This window comes from Tetrao urogallus (assembly GCF_951394365.1).
Source record: "Tetrao urogallus genome assembly, chromosome: 1".
In the NCBI taxonomy this organism is placed as follows: domain Eukaryota; kingdom Metazoa; phylum Chordata; class Aves; order Galliformes; family Phasianidae; genus Tetrao; species Tetrao urogallus.
Genome location: NC_136813.1, coordinates 181,169,290 through 181,197,182, shown reverse-complemented (window position 1 = coordinate 181,197,182; position 27,893 = coordinate 181,169,290). Strand labels below are relative to the sequence as shown.

The 27,893-nt window shown below is 38.9% G+C and overlaps 1 protein-coding gene across 1 annotated transcript in view; it reads right to left on the bottom strand.

The window, feature by feature from the left end:
* The window catches only part of RELN (reelin), a gene marked incomplete at both ends in the record, with an annotated part of 268,207 nt that overhangs the window by 22,959 nt on the left and 217,355 nt on the right, over positions 1-27,893 (bottom strand). Inside the window, 16 exons of the mRNA XM_079534561.1 lie at positions 422-562; positions 3,644-3,812; positions 6,066-6,315; positions 7,583-7,841; positions 11,661-11,808; positions 12,885-13,105; positions 15,732-15,961; positions 18,501-18,603; positions 18,695-18,866; positions 20,155-20,337; positions 21,710-21,794; positions 23,300-23,477; positions 23,569-23,709; positions 24,918-25,191; positions 25,406-25,594; positions 27,208-27,366. Of these exons, the coding sequence (XP_079390687.1) occupies positions 422-562; positions 3,644-3,812; positions 6,066-6,315; positions 7,583-7,841; positions 11,661-11,808; positions 12,885-13,105; positions 15,732-15,961; positions 18,501-18,603; positions 18,695-18,866; positions 20,155-20,337; positions 21,710-21,794; positions 23,300-23,477; positions 23,569-23,709; positions 24,918-25,191; positions 25,406-25,594; positions 27,208-27,366 (2,902 nt within the window). The remainder of the gene's footprint in view (positions 1-421; positions 563-3,643; positions 3,813-6,065; positions 6,316-7,582; positions 7,842-11,660; positions 11,809-12,884; positions 13,106-15,731; positions 15,962-18,500; positions 18,604-18,694; positions 18,867-20,154; positions 20,338-21,709; positions 21,795-23,299; positions 23,478-23,568; positions 23,710-24,917; positions 25,192-25,405; positions 25,595-27,207; positions 27,367-27,893) is intronic.

Genomic DNA, 27,893 nt, shown 5'->3' with positions numbered 1-27,893 from the left:
CAGCAGGATGAGGGCAAAGGGACAACCCCCTTGGGAATCAGGGATTACTTCTGGGGAGCTTTGGAACTGTATCTCCCCAGCAGGGTGTGTAGCTTCAAGCAGGTCCTCCTCCCTCCTTTGTTAGAGGGGAGTCAAGCTTCAGTGTACAGTGCAGCCAATAGCAGAGGCAGTGTGTGAGGAAAGGACCAGCAGCATTGCTCGTGGTGTGCTTACAGGCAGAGATCTGCCAGAACTAACCACAGCACTTACCCAGACTCCTGAAATTTCTGTTCCCAAGTGGTTGCAATGCCCTGCTCAGTTTTAACTAAGACCACTTAAAAATTGTTTGACACAATTTTTAACCTTTTCTGTGATTTTGTTATAATTACAGAGGAGTGAAATGCTGCAGTGCTGTGTAGGACAGGGAAAAAAGTACACTTACACACAGTTGTCTTGTGTGCACTTCCCATGGCCACTGCACATGTCTATACAACCATCTCCAATGTAGACATTGTCAATTGCCCATGTCTGCTGCTTATCAAAAGGAGCAGGCTGGTGCCAGCGGAATCGAGTCGCTTGAGACCTTTGGGAAAGAACAGAAAACAGAAGGGTAATATTTCTAGGCAAGCCAGCCCTTATTGTGACTGAAGAGAACTGTCAGTCTTGTGGCTAGACTGCTCCTGGAAGATTCATTTGATATCAGTATAACCGAGGGATGATTCCTGACAGCAGAAAGGTCCCCCAAAGGCAAAGATGAGAGCTCCCACTGAGCTGCACCAAAGCTAAATGGATTTGACTGGCATACTAATAGACAGAGAAGTGGCTTCCTGAAATGTGTAATAGATAAGGAGGTCCTCCTAGCTGGGTTCTGGCACAAATCTGAGGCTGAGAACTGGATCAAGCCACAATCACCCAAATCTTCCAGGTTTTACACCAAGCCTGAGTTTCACTGTTTTGGCAATGAACTAACCTGACTTCTTCCTCTGTGAATGCTCCTGACTACAGCCACATAGTGCATAGAGCTCTAGACAGAGGCTTGGGTCCTACACTAGATGCTGTATTTATAAACCTACAAGGGTAGGTAAGCCCCCTGTGGGGCGGGTGAGACCAGCAGTGGTGTGACCCTGCCTTGTAGTTTCTTCCCTGTCCTCCATCCTGGCCTTGGCTGGAAATAGTAAAAAATTATCTGAGGTGTGATCCTGTCTTCTTTCAATAAACCATTTTCATTTTATTGATTAAAGATAGAATGTAGGTCTTTTTTCAAACACCTTATTTTGATATAGTTATATTAAATATTTCATCTCCTAGGGTAGATGGTGGCAACTCAGCCAAAAGAGTCTGGGAACACCAAATAGCTACTCATCTCACACAGCCGCATACACCTACATGTGAATAGTTCTGAGGACATGAGCTTCTGTCCTCTTCAAGAATTAATTTTAAATTCAAATTAGTAGACGATTTGCAGTACAGCACTAGATGGCAGCATTGAACTTTGTATAGTCTGCTTTCTTTCACAACTCAGCTGCAAACCTCAAAAGAAAGAAACAGCAAAACCCCCCAAATCTATGCAGCCTAAAAGTAGATCCTTTATGATAAGGTCAGTGTTACACTATGAATTATTTCTTAATAAACTTACTAGATGAAGTGAATGGAGAACAAGTTTATGCAAAAAGAAATCTACTGCTGTGCTTACCAAATAGTGTTTTTAAAAGAAATATTTAAATCATGAGGAATTCCTTGAGGACTGAAAGACCTATATCTCACTCCACCTACATTAGGTTTTGCACTTCACTAACAGTTTACAGAACTGATGCTGCTGGGAGAAGCTTTGTGTTTGCATTTTAAAATCAGCTCTAAGATATAACTAAAAGTTCATTGTGTTCTGCAGGCCACAGGCTATAGGGCCCTCTGAGGAGCATGGGCCTTAAAAAGCTCTGCCATTATGGGTGCTGTGTGCCAGTCCAAGCTGTTCACCAGGTAGCCTTCAGGTCCTTAAAATATACGGATACAAGTAGTCAGAAATACACATGCTATTTCACAGCCTGAAGTAGTTAAAGGCACAAGAATTATATTGCTCCTTTACTAAAGATGCACTTGACTTTACTACTAGCTGTACTATTCCTTATACTTAAGCTTAATTTCTTTCTTGCTTGTGAGCTAAGGTTGTAATATCCTGTCTCACACAATCCCTATCTTACAGTCTTTGTGAAATGGTATTACTTGAGCTCAGATGTGTAGTTATTGGGCTGAACAGCATTTTTATTTTTTTTTTCCCTCAGAAAGGCATCAGACTTCTTTGGCATATGGCAGCCAAAAAATCTCAGCCTTAAAAGCACAGCTATGCATAAACCTGAGTAAATCTCAGGTGGTATATTCCTTTCAGGTCCAAATTCAATTAGTTTGGAGTACTACTTCCAGTTTTTATTTATCCTGTGAAGCCCTAGAAAGCCCTCGCTGCATGGAAATTTACAGTTTTCTTACAAAGACTGCCATGTTAATGGATTTTACAGGCAGTACATAGTGAAGCAGTGCAAATGAGTTAGCAGAGAAGATCATTGCTCGGAACAAGCTCTGCATGTACTATTAGATGACATAAAGCACTGCAATGGAGATAGGGAAGAGTCTAGATGTCAAAACAGTTAGTAGCAGAACATGGACTGCCAGTTTCAAAACTTGTGGCAACCGGATAGATGCTCTCAGTAGAATTTCTGAAAAATATAGGTCTCTGTTTCCAAACTTGTATATGCAGTAGTTGGCATCCTTTCTAACTTCTCAAATAAGAATAATCTACGCCTGCATTGCGGCTGCAGTTAGCTCAGCCTAGCCTCATGTTAGGAAACGGGGCTCAGCTCTACGAGAGAAGCTGGAAAATGAAGCTGTGCTGAAGGCCTGATGTTCACACTGCCTTTGTTTGCAGAGCTCTACTTTGGGCAAGCTTTGCTCTGGTTTTATCAGGTATTATCAGGTATGACCGCATGGGGGACAGTCACAGCTAGCACTGCAAAACAGTGCATCAAGAAGGACATGAACTGGAAGTCTGAACTACACAGTTAGCTCTGTGTAGATCTTTCTGGCAGAGACAAAACCACCACCAACAAAATATTAAGCTGTTTTCAGGGCGTAACTGTGAAGTGTATGGCTGCACTCCAAGTAGCAGCAGTCAGTGCTCCTTTCACTGCACAAAATGAAGCCTCCCAGCAAATCCCTTAAGTTTTCTTACCCCAAGGACAAAAGAATGTACAACAAGGAAAAAGAGGTAAAAATGAGGCATGTGTAAAAACATGAGCATAGAAGTTGAGAGAGATGCAAAGGCTACAAGGAATGCACAGAAAAACAAGAAGCCTGCAAAGTATTACTTTTAAAACACCAGCTCATAGCCAACAACAGCAAGCACAGGATGCAGGTGGGTATTCAGACAATTCATATTAGCCATCAAAACAACCAAACATAGTGAGGATGCCAATACCATGAGATTCTTTTAAGAGTTTCCCCTGCTCCACCCCCTCACAGGACAAGGCATACGAGAATTTCCTATTTCTAAGTTACTAGAAAAAGTAGCTTTGCAAAAAATGGCAAGTACAATTATTTTAACACTAGAATGTTTCATACTACGATATATAGTCATACATTTGGATTTATTCTGCAGAAAACCAGAAGGACATACCTAGTATAGGGAGGCAGAGGCAAAGTAATCCGGGTCCACTTGTTGAAAGTGTCTGATATGAGAATCCTCTGTAGATGGTATTTGTTGCATTCCACATTAGTGGGAAGACAGTCTCTCAAAATTGGGTGCCAGGTAATTCCAAGGTCCACGGAATACTCCAGTTCAATGGCTAAAGGTGGAAAGTTGGTAGGTTAGCTAATATAGAGGCCCGCACCAACAAGTTAGCTGGTAAGCCCAAAGATCTTTAGTCACAATACTATGCTGACAAAAGAACCACTCAGAGCTTTTCAAAACTTCGTTTCAGGAGCATGAAGATAACCCCTTCAGTGGCAATGCCAACGGATGTGCTGCATGGTGCTGAGCAAGCACAACTCAGAAGGCTGCAGTACACAACAACCACCCAACACAAAGCACTGCAGGTGCAAAGATAATCTGTCAAGTCACCAGCATTAATTCAAGCCAATTTCTTGTAGCTGCTGTGTACAAGAAAGTGATGTGACAGCATCATGACCAGAAACTTTTTTGTTTTTCAGTCTGAATGATGAGACTCAGCTGGCTGTAATCTTTCTGTAAAGCATAGCAACACTCAAATTCAAACTTTTGGCTCTTCAACAAGATGGTTTAGTCACATTTTCAATCCACTCCACACCACATCATTTCAGTATCCAGAATAAACAATTTTAAAATGAGTTTGTTAGTCAGTGAGCTTGTTTTCAATCAAACACAATCTAGCCATATTAAACTAATGTATTCATTTCTCCGCAAGAATCGGCAATTTCTTTGTTTTGCTGTTTAGGGCTTATAAACTTTTATTACGAAAAACAAAGATTAGTCAAGCTCACTACAAACTCCAAGATAAACTTTTATGCAGTCATTAAAAAGTAAATAATAATAGGCATGGAACTGTAACTTGAAGTGAATGTTCCAGCTGCCATGCATTCTAGCTGAGTAAAAAATGGAGTGTGGTTTCAGTGACAGGGGTGGTAAATTTGCTATCTTTCTTGATTACCACTGGCCCATTTCTCCTACTCTCATACACATAGAATGACCCTTAATCACACAATCAGTTCTACTTCAGGTTTAAGCACAGAACATTGCTATAAAAACACAAGGGCAAGCAGATACAAATGAGGGTGAGTGAATTTTTACTGTTAGCTCTTCATCACGACTGGAAGCATGACTAAGGAGTCAGTCCAGTAGTAGGGAGTTAGCCCAACCTAATTTTCTACCAAGGTCAGATAACAGTAAGTGTAGTAGGTAAAGAAATAACATGAAAAAAGAATGAACTTTTTGGTCAGTACATAATCAAGGAGCCAAAGCACTTTTAAACATAGCAGAGATGTTCTTAGGGATGCTGTTGTAATACCAAAAGACAACAAATCTTGAACATGTGAGGAAATCCATGGTTAATTTCATGGGCTTCAGAATAGCAAAAATGGATACAACACTTTTGAGACTATACGTAAAATGGAATTCCAGAGAATTCCAGCAACTCAGTCAATCTACACATGCTTCATGCACCATCATGCTACATTTGCCTTCTCTTAAAGAAATACACCCAAAAAAAACTATGCTTAAAGAATGTAATTTTACATGTACAAGCAAGCATACAAAAGCTAGGAATACCCATTTCTGTGTATTTTAAATTCCACACAATAACCCAATTTTTAATTTCCCTGTGATGTCTATTCAATCCAGAGCAGATTTTAATTTATATTGGTAAATGTATGTACATAACTCTTTGTGTATGCATACATACATATGTATAAAGACATGCACTGCACTGAATATGCATCGTATGGACAAAACAGGAATCTAAGCTATTAAAAATTGCATTATTACGTGCACATGTATGTATGTATATGCATATGTGTTTATATGTGCACGCTGCACATAGATATATGCATGCATTCATACATGCATATATACATACATATATATTCATGCTTATTCTTTGCTATGGATTATACACATTTTCACAGTTGATGCTGACTTATCTTGTGTCAGATGTCGGCTGATATAAATGATCTCTTAGTTACTCGGGTGAGAGTGAAATGTGGACTGAGACTTCACAAGAAATGCAAACCCACAGAACCCAACACACATGTGGGAAGCTCACAGCTGCTTACTATTATCCCAAGCAGTGGATACAACACTGTGGAAAAGGGATTGGAGTAAGACAGCTCATATTCATAAATGAGTTGAACTGCAACTTAACTGTCTAGTGGGAAAAACACACTTTAATTTTGTCTTAGGTTTCAGACACCAGCCATAAATGCCGATGTTACAATTCCTGATAGAAACATGTAGTTTTCCTTTGCTTCTCAGTTCTTGTTATGATGGATAATGGAAGAAGAAAACAAGTGAATTTTCCTGTGCAAGAGAAGAAGAGAAAGTGCAGGTTATACTAAGAGTTCATTACCATAGCAGGAGTCTGTGACAGAGCAGGATGCTGCAAAATCTATTTGCAAGAAGGAGTCTTCATTGACGACGATGTCTGTAGTTACAACATAGCGGGTGCTAGCTTTCTCAATGAACACTAAAGCATCCCCAGTAGACCCACAGACTGGCATTTTTGTTCCACCAGGATGGAGCAGCCACTTTCTACTATCCAGTGTAGTGAAGTCATCTTCTAATACTGTATTGCCAGAGATGTTTCCTCCAATAAGAATCTGAAATGTCATATAATGAATTGTTATTGAAATGAGACTTTCATTTCATTTCTAAATGAAAGTTTAGAAGTCTTCACAAATGCACGTGACAGAAAATCCTGTAGGAGGAGAAAGCTTAGTGATCCATGTGTTCTATTGGTTCAAAATGGACAGATTTACTTTGTGTTTTAGGTTGTAAAAGAGGGGAATAGATCTTTCCTATAGAGGGATCCTAAAGAGATTGTCTAAGCTTAGGGAAATGAACTTCATCCTGGATGATGCAAAACTACTCACAGAAATGAATGCTGGTAGAAGCAAAATGACTAAGTTGGCATTTTTCCTACTGACTGTTCAGCTCTACCATAATCTGGAGCACTATTGTCTGATTGCACCTGATCATTGAAATGGGGAAACATTCTGTTTTACCAGTGGATTTCAGAGATGAGGATTTTACTATTGAATAAGTAAGGCAGAACTAATTTGTTATTCTGCATTTGATTACTGATTGTCCTGAACTAATATAACTAACTAAACTCAGTGAAGATACAGGAATGAAAGAATAAGACTTTTGTTTCATTTTTAAATGGATGAATGGGAAGCAAAATCAAACACCATTAAATATGGCTAGAAGGTCAGCATCTGTTTTCTTCCTAACTAAAGGCTGTGAAAGATATTCATAAATATTTAAACAAATTCAACTGAGACAGCCCAATAACACTATTTTTAGTGCAAAGACTTCAGTGGAATTTCTTGAGATTTACACCAAATCATACAAAGTGATGTAATACAGTGTACTGGACTCAAATATGAAAGAAAACTTTTACTGCATTGATGTGAACTGAAGTTTTTCTATAGCTTTTTCTATTACATTCTATTAAGGAAATTCCATATTTCTATAGATTTGAAATAGTTTTTTTCTTACCAGACCTGGATTTTGCATGATGAGGACTAATGTAATGTAATCATGTGGTTCTACCTATGTATAAAAGACCTTCCTAGCTCCAAAATAGACATTTGGTACCCAACTTGGAAACAATGAATTAAAAACACAAAATTAACAAACAGTAATTCTGCTAATACTACAGATGCGTATAATCTTGGAATGTATTTCTAAAACGCATTTTTGGATGACCCAGAGAAATGACATAAGCCAAAAAAAGAGAAACATTAAGACAACACAGTGTGTGTTGTCTTATAACCGTTATATACATAAATATATTCACAATCTGTGTATATATTTATATAAGTAAACTTATATTAAAAACAGAACAAAACAAAGAATACTTACCTGATCTATGACCCAGGGACTGTAGAAATGCCCATTCTCAGATGGTTGCCACCAGCGAAGTCGTGTGGAGCTGGAACGGGCCTTCATGGGGATTTCCAGGGCAATGTATCGTCCCACATTGCTCGAGTTACTGAAGAGGAACTCCTGGAGAAGGCTCCACGTGAGACCTCCATTGAGAGAATACTGCAGAAGTACAGGCTGGCTTCTGGGGTCTGGCACCCCCTTACCACATCCCAATCTCATGAAGAACTGCACAAACCTAACAGCGGGAGGAATTACTGTAAAGGTTTCTTTTCTCCAACATCCTACACAGCAAATTGGAGAAATAAGCCTCATAATTCCTTGGAATAAGAATTAACCTTAGGAGACCTTATGGTTTTAGACAGGCAGGTGGGATGACAAAAATTCATTTTGCCCGTGTGGTAGTTTGTCAGGTGCTAAACAAAGCTGGTCGTTTATGTTGTGAGCTTTTGTGTGTGTAGCAGATGGTGCTGTAAATACCAGAAATGTAATCCTGGGTGAAGTTTTTATCCTGTAACCTCTGAGTACAGATTTTAGTGGCAGAAAAGCGACAGTGCCCTAAGTACATAGGTTGTTTTGAAAGTAATACATCCTATTTATTTGCATGGAAACTACAGCAGATACAAAGATCACAATAACCCTATTTGATAGAGAAAATTCTCAGCTACAAAGCACTATTTTTTAACATATTCACCATCATTAGCTATGTGTTTTTGCCAGCCATGAACAGCCTGCGTGCTGTGCTTGTAAAATTCTGCACCAGCAGAGATGAACTACTGTCACTTTCACCACTGCTGAAATGCACCACCCAGAACCTTACTGTGCTCACATCCACTGCACAGTCTCCATAAACGTTCAGCAAGTGTCAATGAATGTCAATAGATGCCACTATTTCCACGTAGCGGCATTCAGTGACACACCTTTGCTTCATCCACATTTCCATGTCAGACTCCATTCTGTCAGACTGCCCCCCTGCTGCCATCCATCACATGTCAACACTGTGAAATGGGATACTGGTAGGAGGGCTCAGCCTCTACTGCCCTACCACCTCTGAAGTTGTGGGCCAATAGAAAAAAGCAGGAGGCATTACTTTTGGAGCAGTCCTCATAGATCTTATTTTGCTGTGAATTTGCTGAAATGCTTTAATGCAAAATAAAAACCTCAATTTCCCAGTGGCGTAAACTAGTAAAAAACAGGATAGGAGAACAAAGCATGTTTCACTCAGGGATCATTTTGTCCATTTATTCAGCATGGGAAATTTGTCTAAATCACACCACTTAAACGTGCTGCCTTCCCTGAAGCCAGCTGTAGACACCCAGGGACAGGAATGCTTTCATCCTCTTTTTAATTGGCTGCTCCAAAGAGGTACAATAGATAGACCTGTATCAAACTGTGAAATTCTTCCTGTTAGCTGGTGCTTATAAATAGCACTCCAATGCACTTAGAGTGGAGGAACCACTGTCGTAATGATATTTACCCATCTGACTTGCAGGGATATGACAAGTATTAATTCATGTTTGCACAGCTCTTGCACAGCTTTAAAGCACTCTATCTGTTCTAATTATGATTGCATTATAGCTACCTGGCTCATGGTTAAATGAAACCCAGCAGAACAAGTTTTGTATCAAAAGTGCTGTTTGGTTTTGATCTGCAGGTATATCCCCTGGGAGTGAGGGCTGCAGAGGTGCTAAAGAGACAAAGCCTCAGTAAAATACCAGATCCACAAGTCAATTAATTCTAGTGCTCACTGCGACTCACCATTCTCTTGGAGTTATATATAACTTCTTTGGCTATAGATTATATCTACCTCCATATCCCAGACATAACATATTGCTTCTGCTGCAAAGCAGTGCTGGGGACTCTCATGGATCAACATAGCATCTATAATGGATTGGACTCACTGCTGGTGAGCCTTTGTTCCTCTACAAACTCTCTTTGACATTCAACACATTATTTAAAGGAAATAAACCCAAGTGGCCTTTTCTCTGTTGAATCTGCTCTCCATGGGTTAATATTCTTTCATCTGAATTTTCACTAGTGTAGTAATAACTCTCTCCATCATAGGTAACATACTGTTTAACTATCTTTATTAAAAAGCTAGTAGTTTTAAATATCTCTTTTCTCACCCCAAAGATATTTTGCAAAGGTTCTGCCTATTTTGGAAAGGATAAGCAAAGTTTTCTTATTGATCTAATAATGCTGAAATTCATCGATATTCCAGCAGTTCAAAACTGAAAGGGATTTGATCAGACGTAATACCTAAAATAACCATCCCTACTGATACTTCATGCTGTGTAGTTTCAGCTGCCTTAACACTGTAATGGCAAGATATTGTCCTCCATTTTAAATTCTTTAAAATATAGAGATGATGATGGTGGATACTGGATTGGAGAGTCCATTTGATTTAAATTCCCCCATGCAGAGAGGCACACAGGACTGACAGCACTGCTCAGCTGTGCGTTTCAGGGGATCTCTAAGAAGAAAAGCGAAGGGCTTTTAATGTGATTACTGAGTCCGGCACTCTTTAAAAGATCTATTAGAAATGCTGGTTCTCCCTGGTTCCTGTCATTCCTGGCATAACCTCTCCCCACGTCCCAGGCAGAACTTGACATGTCTGTTAAAGCCAAATCTGCTGTGTTGTTTTGCAGGTGGCCGATAAAGTCAGCCTGAAAATTAAGTAAATCCTACTGCATTTCCTTTATGTTTCTAAAGAGCAGTCCCAAGCAATGCTTTTACAGTCTACCTTGCTGTTCAGAGGAGGACATACAGTTATTTGTTGATAACTGTTATTTTTCATGGCATACACAAAAAATGGAACATAACACTGTATTTTCCTTTTATTAGGACAGGAGCCATTTATCTCCATGTAACACCTTGAGGTCAATATATGCAAATCCAGCTACAGGCTTTCATGGAAAAGAGATAAATTACGTCCCTTTGAACACGAGCAATAACAAAAACATGCCATTTGATCTAATGGAGCAACTTACAGGATCCTTTGTTAAACAATCTTTTAATTTCAGAACCATCTAGGAAATCAAATAACTGCAGCACATTGACGTCTGTGTTCGCTAAGTTCTGAAAGAAGTTTGCTTTGAGTAATCTCCTAAATTCAGTACAGGGATCTCAACTATCGCACTTCACTGAAGGTCAGCTAATTGCTTATCTAAAAATGTAATGGTTTGAAATTACGCTTCCTTATCGATCATGAGGCTCTTCAATGAAACTATTAGTTAGAGGCTCAATGCTAATTAAGACAAGAAGGCAAAAACAGATAAACTGCCTGTTAAAGTGTTTCCCACACAACATTAGAAAGAAGGGAGTTTGCAAGGTACCCATGGTAAAAAGTAATAAAATTAGGACAGATGCTAAGATACCAAATAAACCAGAAAACAATGCCTACTTGTCAGCAAACACGCAAGTAGGATGTGGTTGAATTTGTATGAGTGTAACAGTTTTTTTAATGTGGCTTGCTTAGCGTGTCTCTCTCATTAAATATCTCCTCTCTGGTAATGATACCACATGGTCTCTAAATACAGTAAAAGTGTTTGTTTTTCAGTCGCTGTCTACAGTACAGTTGGTGACAGCTTGATGGGAATTTCTCAGTGAATTATTGGAAACAAATGTGCACAATAGGAAGAAATTAAGCTTCAGAAATGAAAGAATTATGAGCTGATGAATGTAACAGTTACACTGGCAGCAGATCCTCCTGTTTCCACAATGGCTCATAATACAACAAACATAAGACAAGCAGAGTGTACGATGTACAAACAATTACTCATGTTATCCATTTAAGAAATAAAAGCATGAACTACTGAAGATGTGGTGCCAGATCCTGGAGTTCCTATACAAGGAAAAAAGTAGCATTTAAATGGTTAATCCCATTCAAGTTCAAGTCAAATTTAAAATGGTAACAGTGTTTAAAAAGGAGAATGTGCAAGAGTAAAGAAAGCAGACTATATCAGCTTGCCCTTACCACAGAAGTATCACATATGTCTTATTCTTCAGTATAGTATTTCTGCAATGACATTCTGAAAGGACTTAAAAATTGTGTTACCTTGCTTGTGACAAATCTAGGTCTCGAGTCATCAGCATACGTAAACCTTCTTCGTTAAAGAAAAGGTTGTTTCCTCCAGACATGATGCCACATTTCCTTGATGGCTTTCCACCACTCACAAGCAGGAATCTATCAGACTCCAGCTGACCTGAATACACAGCAAATACATATTTATGATTTACTCTGAAGTGCTCCTACTGCAGGAGTACTATTTCCAGAGGAAGAGAGCTAAATTAAACATTACATGCAGATTAAACATTACAAACATTCATGCCAGTGTTTCTGAGTCAATGCTTTCTAGAAAACTGCCACAATTCAAAACCAAAAATAAACTGTCAACAGAAATATTAAGTTTGGGACCTTAGTCTCCAGTTTTTCACAGGATTTCCTATTTCTCTTTATTTTTTTTGCACGACAACAGCAAATTATCCACCTCTATAAGGAAACTTTGCATGCCATATGCTAGCATGCGATCCAGGGCTGGCGAAACTTGAAATGAACAGTAGCACCTATGAATGGAGGAGTTTGCTTCCCAGGTGCTACTTCATTCAAAGTTCTTGCAATGCTTGTTTGTAAGGGAAACCTCGAGGTGTTTTTAGAGGTATTTGCATGGATGCTGCTTACACTCATGTAATGGTGGGGCTTTGAGTTTCTTCCTGGCACTTTCCACTTGGGGTTCTCGTCTGCTATTCATGCTCAGGAATGAGGTCTGCTCTGAAATAATGTTCACCATGTGAAGGCCACTCAAATTTCCCTTGCAGCGAGAAACTGCATAGCCCTGAAGCCTCTCTTTTTCCTTCTCTTGCACATGTGCTGTCTGTGCTAAAGTCAAACTACCCAACCATATTTACTTGAACAATAAATGTACATTTTATTAGAATTAGAGTGACATAGCTCTTTCAAAAAATTTTGTGTATCAACATTTCCTTCTACAATCCTTTTTTCACATGTAGAATTTTAAGAAAATTTGTTTCAGCAAAGATTTTATATTCCAGCATGAAAATCTAAGCACAGGGTCAGATTCTCCAAAAAAGGCAAGTGACAGCTATCAGACACTCACAAGCCATGCTTGAGAACTATATTTAAAGAAGTTCATAGTCCCACAGAATAGATCAGATTGAGAAACATGCAGAAGGTGAGGAAGATGGTGCTATTTCACCCCTTCAGACCTTAATTCCACTAAGATATACAGGCAAAATTCAGTCTAAAAATGAAAAGAGATACCTTCAAAATCATCCTTAAGGAAGTCAGAATTCTTGGTACTTATTTTGCAGGTTGGCCCAGAGTACCCTGGGTCACAGATGCACTTTGTGCCATTGATACAGCTGCCATGCCCATTGCACATCTCCTCACACTGTGGACCAATGTACACGTTGTCAATGGCCCACGTCACTGGCTGGGATCCAGCAGGATAAAATCCTTGGTACCATCTGAACCTTGCCAACCTGAAAAGGCGTAGAGTGTACTTAATTCAAGTGATAGATTTTTTTTTTCTTTGTGTACTATATGTACATACTGTACTATATATATGCATGCAGTCTTTTTGGTGGAACTGACTTAATAAATTAATTCTGGAAACAGACTGCTATATCTAATTCCTTCATCTTGTTAGCTTCATGCTGACATTCAATGCAAATACTGACAGAAATAGAAATAACATTATTCATTTGCCATAATTCCAAAATCGAATGACAGACTTGAAAATGCGATTTGAAATCTAACCACTCTTCTCCCTGTCATTCTTGGGGAGGATAACTGGCCATGGTCAAATGGATTTCTTTCTGCCTTGGTTTACAGCATCTGGGTCAGACTAGGCAACTTCCATTCTCCCTTGGAGAATGAAATCCTGTTTTACACTGCTACCTTGCCTCCAGGATGGACCACCTGTGGAACTGGGCTGGTGAAATCTCACCCTCAATTACGTGGACAGAAAACATGATCTGCCATGTCATGGGGTATTCAGCTTGCTTTCAGACAGCTTCATCTTAAAACAGACTGATAGTGCAAGTTGTCAATTTAAACTATGTTCTCCTTTGGGTGCTGGCCTGTCATTTTTAATTTGCTGCCTAAGTACTACTTGCATCAATGCTGCATGTAAAGAGACTGGGGAAGGAGGGAAAGCAAACTGAGCAGGGAAAAGCACATGAGAGACTAATTTTATTCCCACATGAGAAAATGTTTCAAAGAAAGAAGGATACTATAAGAGTTAGAAGGGAAAAGAGCTTAATTGCATTACGTGCTTTATACAGCTTGTTAGAAACATCTAAATGCTGCAGATGAATCAATAGCACAGGTAGCTGACAAGTGTTTGTCTTTTTATTTGCTAAAAAGGAATCTTGATGATGTCCTTCAGGTGGTAAGAGGTAACTGATCAGTGAGGATACCGCTAGCAGTTTCAGGAAAGAAACCCATAAGCCAACATCCTGCTGGGATTAAAAAAACATTGTTTTTGTTGTGCCCTGTGGTTAAGGATGTAAGTGTGAAGTTGAAAATGTTTTAAACTCTTCTCTAGAGGAAATCTCTGTCCCTTGGGTTGGATTCATTCCACCCCACGTGAGTTCCCTGTCTCAGGCTCCCTGCTGGTCTGAATGAAGTGTGTGTTGTAACTGAAGCAGAGGGTTAAATGCTGGTCTTGATGAAGTTGGCAGGAGTTTCTTCACTGACCCAACAGGTCAGTTTTCCTTCTGGACCTAGCTGGAGTACCAATTCTTAGTTACAGCTATCTGCTGGGTACACACATTGGTTTCCAAAACAACACATATAGTGGAAATAACTGAAAAAGAGTCATGTTTGGTACTTTTTCTTGTCACTTTGGTGGATTCTGGTGGAGAAGACTCCTCTTCAGCCCTCTGGCCCCAGAATTTAACGGCACTAAATGCACCATGGATGCTGAGTTCAGTGATTATCAACAACTAATTTCCGACCCACCAATAAGGAAGGAATAGGAAGGAAGTCAGGCAAATGGGACAGAGGACTAAATCAAAATAACTGGAAAGTTTACTAGAGTTAGGAGTCTGCACTGTCAACATTCTCATTTGGAGGGTTGCATTGGTAGTTGGGTAAAGTGTCAAATAAATCTTCTGGGCTAAAAAAGAAAGACAGCTGAGCTGCTGCAAGAGATGGTTAACTATTCCATGTTTGAGATGTTAACTGTCATAAAATAGAATATTCAAGTTTAAAAATTAAACTTTTTCTTCAATTATTAAATACCCAGGCTTTCCAAATTTGGTTCTCATCTCTTGTATTAGTCTTCTCATGCTTTCAGAGGCATGTTTAAGGCCACTTACTTAGTGGAAGAACCTCTGCATGCAATAGATTCATAAACACAGTCTCATAACTGCATAGCTCATTTTCATTCATACATACTACAGTTTAATCCTTAAGAATGTGATCTTTTACACAAACTGTCTTGATGCTATCAGAGTTTTCTCCGAAAAAAATGAACAGTATTGTTACATACTTTGAAAAGTTACACATTAACATTCCTGCTAGCACGTATTATTTTTCCATGCTGTATATCTCTTATCATCCAACCCAGCTTGTCCCACAAACATAGAAGTTCCTTAATGAGAGCAACAAGTAATTAATTAGAATCACAGAACTTTGTGACTATAAGAAACCTTGAGTAGTAGGTAGGTCTGCTTACTTACACTGAAGTAGAATCTAGTTTGTACTAGCCTGCCTTTTACTGTATTTTCTAATAAATATCAGATTTAATGAAAAAAAAAATAATCCTTGATGAATTCAAATGTCTCATTCAGTAAAAGCATTCAAAGAGCTTTAAAGCTGGTGAGTTTTTTATTATGCAATCCACTTCCATAAAAATGTCACCAATCAGATATGAGGATAAATGGGAAATACTAGCATTCAATATTAACATTAGGCATAACATATTTTTCAGAATCAGCTAAACTTTAACTGCCATTCAGGGCAAAAAGTGGAGAAACTCTTGTCATTTGGTTTTCTTAATGCCACAGTTCTTATGGATCAATAATGCTAGGAGAATATTCTGAATGGAAAACAGAAAAAAAACACAAACGCAGGTGGGTGGCACAGAAGCCAGACACTTACCCACAGAGGTGCAGTTTTCCAAAGTGAATGACCTCCCTTCTCCAACCCTGAGTGGTTCCAGTGTAGTAAGTGCTGCTTGGGTGATGCTCAGTGGAGCACAGGGAACTGAGGTGGCTGCTGCTGCTGTAGCACAAGGGCAGAAGGAGGTGCCAGGTCGCTCCCAGATCTCGTGAGAACTCCAGTTTTACTGGGTCAGCAGAAGAGCTGTCAGTGGTGCAGCCAATATTGATCTGGAGTCCGAGACATGAAATACAGAGGATGACAAAGGGCAGGCTGGGACACTTCATCACTGCTCATCTTAGTCAGCTTCCCCTATCTGGTGCTGTATGTATTCATGTATGTACGTATCTCAGGAAGATGGTGGTTTAGGAATTAATTTAACTGTGATGACAAACTCAGGCCATGCATATAAACATGAACTCTTGAACACCGTCCTACCTGTCCATGGGCATACTGCACTCTGTCTTTTTGTAAAATTAATCTGATACGGAATTCTGAAATACTTCCACTAAAAGAAAAACTTAATTAGAGAAAATTCCAAAAGAAGAAAGCTGATAATGTGGTTGGAACAAATGCATCAGTTTATGCAGTTCTCTGTCAGGAAATGAAATTATCATCGCACCAAAAGGATGTGCATTTTTAAAAACAGAAATATTAAACCAAAACGTGCAAACATAAATTTCTGTTAAATTACTGAGCTGCATTGTAGTCTTCCTTTATGTTACATTTCCAAAAAAATGTTTATGTCAGAGAGATCACGCTTCAGGCCTTGTGCTGTTTCACTTCAATATGTTCCTTAGCTTTCAATACTCACTACCCTTTCTGCTCATGTATAGCAACAAAGCCTGAGGAGTCAGCATTGAGAAGAGTATTATAGTTGGACTGGATTTAGATTGAGTGTCAAACCAAAACATAGTTTGGGATCAAAATACCAGGTGTTCTGACAAGGTTCCTGAAATCCAGAACAGTAAAGATGCAAAAAGAAAAAGTCTACGTGATCAGCTGTGCTAATGCTAGTTGCCCGTAATAAATAATACATGTATTATTTACAGAATAATATCGTACAGAATTTGAGAACTTTTAAGACTATTTTTTTACATGATTCTACTGCAAAGGTCTGCTTTTCTTTCATGATGATATTAAGATGTTTATTCTGTTTCAGATTGCTTTTGTAAGGGAAGAATTAGTTCCCTTGCAGGATGACTGTACCATATTAAAAAAATGTACTATATATACCATCCAATAAATAAAAACTCATTGCAGCTGAAATACAAAGCCTATGACACATTTTGTGTGTTTATGCATCTTTGTAGTACAAAATAGGTATCTTTTTAACATACTGCTGCACAACAAAAATGTTTTTACTAAAGCCCAGTAATACTCAGAACTGTGCATTAATGTTGAAAATATATATCCTACACTGAACGTCCCTCATCATTCTTCAGCACACTTGAGAGCCATCAATCTACATTTGATTAGAAGAGTTGTCTACTCATCTGGGAGCTCAGAGACATGCTTGACCCAGTATAGTTATTGACTCCTGAGACACAGAAAGAAACTCTACTGCATTATGCATTGCTTCTTCATTTACACTAATGTCCTCAAAAACGTGAGCTAAAGTCATTTAAATTCCTTAAAACAATGTTGTTATCACATATGGAAGTATGTATGGAGATTTTATGAAGTTAATGCTCTCAAGAGTTACGAATACCTTAAACTAATCTCAAACATTTTTTGTTCTACAGGCAGTAATCTACATTTTAAAACAGAAAATGGTTTGCCTTCAATAATTTATGAATTAATTGCATGACAAACTGAAGCATGCATGAGTACATAGCTAAACCAAGTCTTCTTGGAAAACCATTAGTGTCATTTCAGTAATTGTTTATAAACCAGTATCATTTGCTGTTTAATGCTACAGCCTGCTACATCTTTGTTGAAATCAGCTTCATAATTATGGCATTTACAAGAAAGATTATTTTACAATATCTTAATGACAATATAATGACTTCCCTAAACAAATACAGGATAGGTTAAAAGGTTACTTCTCACAGCATCTGTTCTAACCAGTGCACAATTTAGAGTTTAGGATAAACCAGAGACAGACTTTAGTTTAGACTACATGCTGTCGTTGGATGGTTTTATGGGAAGCACAAAAAATGTGCTCCTTATTCATGACATTTAGATTACTTCCTAAGATGGTGTGAATTCACACTGTTGTGGTAAAGAACAGCTTCCACAGGAGCTTCAATGAAAGTACAAGTGCAAGCAAAAGGAAAGCAGGCTCTCTGATGAAGTACAGCCAGTACAAAAAAGCCAGCCTGTAAGAAAATAATTTCTAGTGACACAGAAAGTTGTAGCTCTCCACTGGGTCAGATCATGGAAATACTGCAACTACACTTATCCTGAGCAGGTTGTGAAGTGGCAATCTACACCTTTGCAGTACCGTGGTGCTCATATCTTGTCTACCAGTGGGGAATTTCCAGCTTGTAGTACATGTTATGTTAACAGTGCAAGTATATATGCATGGACAAAGTAGTAATTTAGACAAGAAAACAGGACACTTTGAGGCAGAAATTTCCCTCTGTGTGATAAAAGGTTTGTGATACATCTACAAGAGGGAAAGTAATATCAAAGCAATTACAAAGGAAATTAGAGAGACATCTCTGCTTGGTAATCATAATAGCTGGACAAATAGATCAAAGAGCTGAACCTGAACAACGAGAACTCCTAGAGTAAAAAGCAAAGTAACTTTATGAGGACAAGTACCTCAAATTGGATTATAGTGTTTTCATTTACACTCAGATCCCTTGTTGTAATGGAGTGTTCTCCAACTTCATTTGAAACAAATACCATAGCTGAATCTTCCTCCCTGTGAAAAAAAAAAACAAGAAAGGAATATCTTAGCATCAGTTTATTCCAGTCTTTTTTGTCTTCCTGATTTATTGCTTAGAGATGCTTACGGAGCTCCCTTAGATGAATATGGGCAATAGAGCCCAATGTTTCCCCCAGGATAGAAAAACCAGTTGTCCTCTTTGGGACCAAAGTCAAAGGTATCCAAAAGTATAATAGGATTCTTCAGGTTATTTCCATCAATAATGAAGTCATCTATAATCCAGATTTCTTCTTTTTTGCCTACAAAGAAAAGGAGAACACCTCTATTAAAACATTATAAAACTAGTACTAAAAAGTAGATTAATATTTGTGAATTAAATTGAAAAAAAAGGTGCTAAAGGAGAGATTTCACAGGCAATCTTTTCATGCTGCCCATATTGCTCTACCAAATTAAACTTTATTCCTCTAAAATTTATAGAAGTCTCAACAAACTGAAGACTGAAAAACCTATGTTAAGTGAATGTCTCCTGCTGAAATCACATTTACTTTGAAATTATAGCATCGGTGTCATCATCTAGATGAGCCTATGTTTGGCAGCCAAGAGCTTTTCAAGAGAGAAGAAAACTCTGAGTGACCTTTTTTCAAATGGATCATGAATTTGAATGTGTTACAGAACTGGTGCTTTCAAACTGGAGTGGAATGATTAGATGCCAGATCTTTTGTGGAACTGTTTTTTTTTTCAATCTGTCTAAAAATTGTCGTGTTACTCAAAGAAAGTTAAAGGGTTTCTTTGAAATAAAATTCCCATTTAAAGATTGTATTTACAAGAAAAATCTAGTTAAATGTTTTAGGTGAGACCATTGGAAACATAAACTGGGACTGGATTCTTAGGTCCAGATTTGAATTTGCTTTTTTGTTATAGCTGTAGTAGGCATTTGCTTGAGTGGCATAAATAATTTCTCTATCACCAGGTCTGAATGGCTGTTGGAATTCTTAATAGTCCTTAACGACAGCTTCTGCTAAGAGATATTCAGAATAACTGAGAGCAGAAGAGAGTTTTCTCCAGCTGGCACATATCCTCTAATTAGAAGCAATAAGCTGTGCTCCTCTTGTGGTTTTCTACAGTCCTTTACAATTTAATCCAAAGATTTACTGCTCAGTACATTCTTTTTCTAAATGTATTTTTAATGCCTAGTTAATTCCAAGCAAGGTGGGCCCAATTCCCATTTACACTTGGGACATGTTTTATAATTTGAGCACTGCAATGGGGCCTCAGGGTAAATGAAAATCAGGTGCATTAAAAATAATAAGAACATGTGTGAACGTTATTGCTGTTGCTTGACTTGCCAAGCCCTCCAGGACCAAAGCTGCACACCATCAAAGATAGCAGGTTAAGGTACTTCAACTTTAAAACATACAGAAGCTCTAGAAGAACTGTAAATATAATCTCACAATTTTAACTGAAGGACTTGAAATACAAGGAAACAAGATTTGAGAGTCTCTATTCTTGCTGAGTCCAAAAATCCAGCCTCTTACAGACATGAGCTTTGCAAGTTGATCTGGTGTCCCACACTCGTTGGTTCCTTACCATTGTTATAAGGTTGCCAGAGTCTGAAACGTGTTGCGTTGCTTTGGGCTGTGTAGGGCAGAGGAACATTGATAAAAAGGACATCTGTAGTCTGTGTGAAGTAAAACTCATCTATCAGATGCCAAGTGATGCCACCATTGACAGAATACTGCAGTAGAATAGAATGAGACCTCTCAGGGGTACCTGGAATGAGAAGGACATATATTTATATCCATTAGAATTATAGAAACACAGAATCACTAAGGTTGGAAAAGACCTCCAAAATCACCTAATCCAACTATCCTTCTACCACCAATATTACCCTACAAAATCATGTTCCTTAGTAGAATGTCTAATCATTTCTTGAACATCTCCAGGTATGACTCAACCACATCCCTGGGCAGCCTGTTCTAGTGTCTCGCCACTCTTTTATACAAGAAAATTTTCCTCATACCCAACCTGAACCTCCCCTGGCACAACTTGGGGCCAGTCCTTCTTGTCCTCTTTATAGTTATATGGGAGAAGGGGCTGACCCCCACGTCGCCATAGTCTCCTTTCAGGCAGTTGTAAAGAGCCATAAGGTCTCCCATGAGCCTCCTCTTCTCTAGACTGAAACATCCCAGTACCCTCAGCCACTCCTTATAAGATTTGTGCTCCAGACCCTCACAGCTTTGTTGTGCCTCTCTGGACATGCTCCTAAGCCTCAGTGCCTTTCTTGTATTGAGGGACCCAAAACTAAACACAGTACTCAAGGTGCAGCCTCACCAGAGCTGAGTACAGGAGGACAATCACTTTGCTGATCCTGCTGGCAACACTATTTCTTATACAAGGCAAGATGCCATTGGCCTTCTTGGCCACCTGGGCATACTGCTGGCACATATTTAGCCTGACACTGCTGTGGCTGAAGTTCAGGACCTGGCTTTTGGTCTTGTTGAACTTCATTCCATTGCTCTCAGCCCAGTGATCCAGCTTGTCTGGATCCCTCTGTAGGGCACTCCTATCCCCAGACTAAGTGACACTTCCTCTCAGCTTGGTGTCATCTATAAACTTACTGAGTGCACTCAGTCCCCTGGATTTAACTCCATTTATTATCACTCTCCAGTCCTGGCCCTCCAGCCAGTTCTTTACCCAATGAAGAGTGCAGCTGTCCATTATAATCTGTTTTTAACAAGTACTAGTTCAAAAATATTTCTTCAAATATAATTATAATGAGCTTACTCAGGCATTTATTATAGAGTGTAAACATGTTTTTATAACAATTTCAGAGTTTTTAGAGGTTATATGTGTATTAAACGTATGTATCCCTATGCTTTCCTGTGCTTTTCTCTCTGCTAAAGAATTAGGGAGTAAAAATACATTGCTGTTCACTATATGTACAGACACTGTTAATTTACTTAGATGAGAAGATATTTCAGAGCCATAATTTTTTAGATTAGAACAAACCAACTCCCTGTGCCACAGATATTTTTTTGGCAGTTCAGTGTTTATTTGCTTGTTCTTCCCAGGTACCAGATATTATCATCATCATCAGTAGCAAATCAACAGTGGAAACAGAGGAAATCAACAGTGGTCTTACCTTTGGCTATAAACTTAAATGAAAACTGGATGTACACAGTATTAGTGCAATCTAGATCTCTCGAAACCAGCATTCTCAGTCCCTCCTGCAAATACAGAATGGATAGTGTGAATTACAGTTCCCATTATCAAAGGTTCTCCGCAGCTTACTATTGTTTGGATGCTGTCTGTTATTGACTGTTGTGTCAGTGAAAGAAGTAGCTCTCTGTCCCTCATTTTCTCTCAGACTACAAATGGTGATAGTGATAGCCTTGGCACAGTAATGGCAGGTGCTAGATAAGGGTCTGCAAACACCAGAGGTACAGCTACGTGCTCAGGGACAGACACAGGTACAGCTCATTCAGCTTATGCTCTTAACCACCAGGATGTCTTCTGATCTGCAAGCACTGTAGCTGACTTAGACACTGAGTCCAAGCTCATATACACATTCTTTCAGTAAACTGTACAGCAGCCAAGCACTTCTAATTTCCAGGGAGGAAGTATTCTTCTAGGAGGAGACTCTTTTCTGTACCTCAGAAAACATCTTATTACAAATAACCTCCTGACTTAGCAAGGGAGTGTTCTTTTTCCCTTAGTAAGGAAAGGGAGCAGATAGGATATGTCATAATGACCCATAAGGTCCTGTCCATCTCTACTCGTGAGCTCAGTGTTTTATGGATGCTAGAGACAGACCTGATCCCTGTTTTGCAGAAATCTAGCAAACTCTAACTCACAATGTAAGATTCCCTCTTTCTCAGACCCCTTCCCCAGGGAACAACCTGCAGGAACAACCAATTCAAGCTTTAGACAATTCACATTCTCTGATTTATGATTTAGATTAGCTGAGGAGGTTGAACTGGAGTCCAGGTTTTGCAAAAACATTTTTAAAAAGAAATCATTTCTACATGTGAAGTTTTTAAATTTTGCTTTTCAGGGCCACCTAAATTTACCATGTCAAATGAAAAAACTCGTGTGAACTTAAAATTTGTATATTTCTTTGAACAAAAGTCTTTCAAGGGTACAGATAGTTATCTGGTTTGTTGAAGAACTGACTATTCAGAAAATACTGTATTTCCTGATTTTTTAGACCTTTTGTTAAAAAAAAAAACAACAAAACAACACTCCATAAAGAAAACTTCACAAAAATATAAAGAAGTAAAATATACTTTAACTACACAAACACTGACTACATAGTCTACAGTGAATAATGTCATTCAAAATATTCAAAGGACAGTCGAAGTATGAAGACAGAGACATTACTGATTGTAATGTGTACCGTATTTCCGTATCACTCACTTGGCCTCAAGAAACTCAACTGCACAGTTTTGTTCTTTTCCTTCAGAAGGTAAGGAGGAATTTACACCATGAAAAGGGTAATAGTCAAAAAACGGCAAAAAAATTGGCTCCTAAAAACAATCTGGACAAACACTGTGCACATTTAGAGTACAAAAACACACAAAAAATGAATGTCAAATTCTAGCCTAAAGACTTTGAAATTAACTTCTGAGGGAAACAACAAAAAAATTATTTTCTCTTCTTAACTCTACTGGTTTTAATCTTTTTTTTTTTTTTCTTTTTCTTTTTTTTTTTTTCAATGTAATGAATCTCTGACCCCTTTAAAAATGAGAGCTGTTCCAGACTTGATTGTGTCACCATTCAGGTTTCCCCTCTCAGCACCGTAGACCTCAGGCCAAAGGTCTGGATGCAAGTTACCATTGAAATCATCCTTCAGGACAGACGGCAGAGGAATGACAGGGACACAGTACGGACCACCAAAGCCTCTGTCACACCTAGCAACAAATTTGGAGGAAAAGGTATTATCCATCTGGCCTGGGTAAAACACATCTTTATATAAAGCATGTAAAGCAAGTCACTACTTACACACAATGACCTGCATCACAGATGCCATGGCCTGAGCACATCCAAGGACATCCTGTAGCCAACACCACATTATCAATAGCCCAAGAATCAACACCAGAAGCATAGTTGTATTGAATCCATCTGAACCGTGTTCTGGGTGAGCTAGAAACAACAAAGTGAATGCATTTCAGGCTACAAAATGCTGCTCCACAAGGTGCTAAATAATAAAGTCCTGTATATTTCAGGAGAATAAAATCATTTTAATAAGCACAACACTTTGCATTTAGAAGATTATTTATAGTCTAGCTGAAATTTGAAGTTTCAATTTCTCAGGTGAGTTTTCAAGCAAAATTCTGGCAGATCTAAAAGAAGATGCCCAAAGTTAAAAAAGAGAAAGTCACCATTGCTGTCAATCTTCATGGTTAGCAGGGTGGTTGAGCAGAAACTGCTAGCTACATTAGCATTCAACCATTCTACATTTTGCTAGTAGTGCTGAAATAATATGATGGCTACAGTAAAGTAAGAAGTAGTGAATGTTCATGTATGCTTAATGTAAAAAAAATACATACATTCATATATATGTACAACAGTACACAAATATATGTACAAACGTGCACCTGCATGCACGATGTTGTAATTGCTGACTGTCTTGCTATGCTCAGATGGGGAAAGTACTTTGGAAACAAATCCTTCAAGATCAAGATTTTTACCACCTTATTTTCTAGGTGGTGGAATTTACAATGTTGTGGAGGGAGCTATCAAGAATTATAGAAATATGCAGACTAATGGTAAGCAAATTTATTGTCATCTGTCATTTCTGAAGAAGAGTATGGTTTTATTCAGAAAGATGGATGCCAGCTTGTCTGCCATGTCTATTTACAATGATGTGATGCCAGGAGGCAGGCAGAACTCTAATTCTAGTTAAAAGTGTGAAGGTGGCACATCCAGTAGCAAGCATTTTAACTTGCTGGATGCTGTGATTAATGTGCCTAAATCTTGAATGACAAATAACCCTATTACTTATGTGCAATAACAGAAAATACCTTTATATCAGAGGATGGGTCAATGCATAAATCCTTGTTTCTTACTGGATAGACGTTAGAAAAGCTTGGTTTAGCATTCTTGTTCTTGCTGCCATAGCATATGGGCAAGACTTACAAATTCACTCATCCAAATTTGTTACTTACTAAGTTTCTGCAGTTAACATTACATCTGATGAAATAGTCTGAGGCTAAATTCAAAACTCTGATGGCGTGACAACATACATTTAATAATTTAAAAGACATACAGAAAATTCCCAAGATGGGGGATGTTTGCTCCAATTAGATCAGCAAACTGTATTCATGATAAACTGCCAGAACAGCACTCACTTGGTTATGGGTGGAAGATAGACCGTAATTCTCTTCCAATTTTGGAACCTTTCTGAAGTGTAGATGGAGCTCTCAGTGTAGTGCTGACAGCCAATCGTTGGAGGCACACACTCCTCTGTCACCAAGTGCCAGTCTCTCCCATTGTTTAAAGAATACTGCAGGTGAATGCTATGAGAATTGCTGTATGGCTTGCTGCATCCCATGCTCAGCTCAAACTGCAGGAAAGTTGAGGCTGACACATGAAAGTCCCACGTCTCTGCATAACGAGGTTTTTCTAACAAAAGAGAGAACCAAAAAAATACGAAATTGTATGCCTTATGCATGTGTTTTCAGTACTTTCGTTCAGATTTTTTAGCTGCTTTTTCATTTTCTTCTTTTCAGCTTCCCTGCCCTGCAGATTACTATATATTCAAATTTCTCTAAACATGACTCATACATGATTTCTAAAATAAGCACATACAAATTTATCAGTATTTGGTGACACATACCAATGTTTTCACTGAACGTGAGAGCAGTATCCATAGACAGGCAGTCGATGTCTACCTGACCTCCTTGTATTCTGTACCAGCTTGCTTGTAAATCCACAGTTCCATCAAATTTATCCTGGAAGCCAGTCTGAGAGCTGTCATTCATCCCTATAAGCACATCATCCAAAGCCCACTGAGCTGAATGTTTTCCTATAAAAAGCAGAATGGGTGAGTTAGTGGAGTCAGTTTTTTTGTTTTTTGTTTTTTTCTAGCCCACATTCTGCACTAACCTAGCGAGCTGTGGTCAGTCACATACAGTGACCACTGTTAAACATGTCTAACACCTTTCTTAAGGAGGAACCTGGAGTATGAATTATGTTTCTATTTCAGGTTCAATGTCTTTATCATCATACACTCTCCCTGTGCCTGAATGAGACACTCCATGATTCCTTAACCTGAGGATTTTCATTCTATGGGTCGCAACTTTCCTGTCATTCCTCACAGTTAAATCAGAAAGGCCTCTGACTAGCTCCCCAAATACCTTTTGATTGGAAGAGGATCGTGCACATGGGAAAACATTACAGGCTCTTGATATAGGAGAATATAGAGTCAAAGAGATGCTGTTCACCCTCTCCTTCCTGGAATCCTACTTTCTACCTACTGTGGCCTACAGTCACATCATCTTCAGCATATTTATCCAGTCTTTCATCTCAACTCACTTCCTACTAGCAAGCTGAAAATGTAATTTTACTGTACAATCACTACTGTGCCCTTACAGAAGAAGAGGGGAAGAGCTTGTTAACTTGTGAGCTCACAGTGATGTGCCAGGACTTTTGTCTTGCTGCTGTGAGAAATACAGGCAATCCCTGATAGGGCCACTGCACTGACTTTATGGCAGATAAAGAACAATCTATGAAGAAGCTAATATCTAAATGAGGAGTGGTTGTCGCATTTGGGCACTGCTATGAAAGGCTTTATTTCAGCTCCCAGTCACAAATTCTCTCTCTTTTACTGAGGTTCAGAGGACTGCTGGCAGTCTTACCATGATCACTCTCAGCAGAGAAAGACATCACCTAGATGCTTTCATGTCTAGTGAGGACAATCAACTCCAGTACATATATTGTACAAAAATGTATGAATAAAAACCAGACATCGAAACGATGATAGCCAAGAAGATCTGTACCATAATTACATGAATATAAGATGTGTTCTTTTCTCCCCCTAGGAACTGCTGCTAAAATGTATTTTGCTATATGCCTGAGTAACACCTGCAGGGATCCAGAGCTGCTGCTTTGCACAGAGGTGAAAAATTTAATAAGGACACTTTCAATTGTAATAATGTACTGCAGTGCAAGGCAGGAGCTGTAAATACCAGTCAGCACCGTGGCATTACTTTCATCTAATTATGCAGGAAATACTTGAGTGGGCCTTGAAGGTACAGAAGATGACAGGAGGAGTCCTTGTGTGTGGAGATGTTAATTCATGGGGATGGGAGCCATTATGCAGGCACATTCAAGGTCAGTTTATGCTTCTTCTTCCAAATTAGACAAAAAGTGAGATAAAATGTGTAGGCCGTTTTACATGCCAGTCACTTTACCCTCGGCTAAGTCCTCACATCTTAGTGCTCTCAGGTGCTGTAGAAGAAAATCATGTCTGAAGCATGACTAAGGAACATCTAAACACACACTTACAATATCCAAGTTGTTCACCTCAATGTATTTTGTGTAACCAGAGATTTCTGCAGAACATGCCCACACTGAGAAGTACTGATGGTTCTGTGTTGGTAAAGGCACTAAATGAATTTTTAGGATGGTGCTGCATACCGTGCTGTGGCTGCCACCACCTGAAAGCTGTGGCAGAGGTTTTGGCCTCCCGTGGTAAGTCTATTGAAACAACCTGGGGTTCCAAGTACGACATGAAGTCCAGTTCTCGCAGTAAATGCCAGGTGATGCCATTATCATTTGTGTATTGAACGACGAGACCTGCAGTTAACATTAAGCAAGGCAGTTAGGCTGTGTGGAAAAGAGAGGGCCAACTCCTCAGCCTACAGTCAGGAGTTGTCAGCCCTCTTCCAATGTATACCAGTGATGTGACTGTGCCTTCCATTCTCACTTAGCATTTCCTGGTCCAGGAGCATTTTGTGGACAAAGTCCTGTTGCAAAGGTGACAAGGTCTCACCATCTGCTACATATTATGTTGCCTGTCTTCACCAAACCCAAAGGATAAAATCTCTAACTTAGTGAAGGGTCTACAACCTCAGTGAAACTAATGGTTGTACCACAGAAACCACAGGAATAATGTGAATTTCTTATTATAATCAGTATTTATATTTCTTATGGAGTATTCCCACTGTTTGTGCAGGACACTAAGATGTAATTCTGATAGCTGAGCTCCCAGTAAGGAGTAGCACACAATGCTCAAAGCATCCTTAAGAGTGATTTGTCTTAATATCTAGTTAAGTTAAGACAGCCTTCATATCTTACACACAGCACAGTAAATACTAGCATGT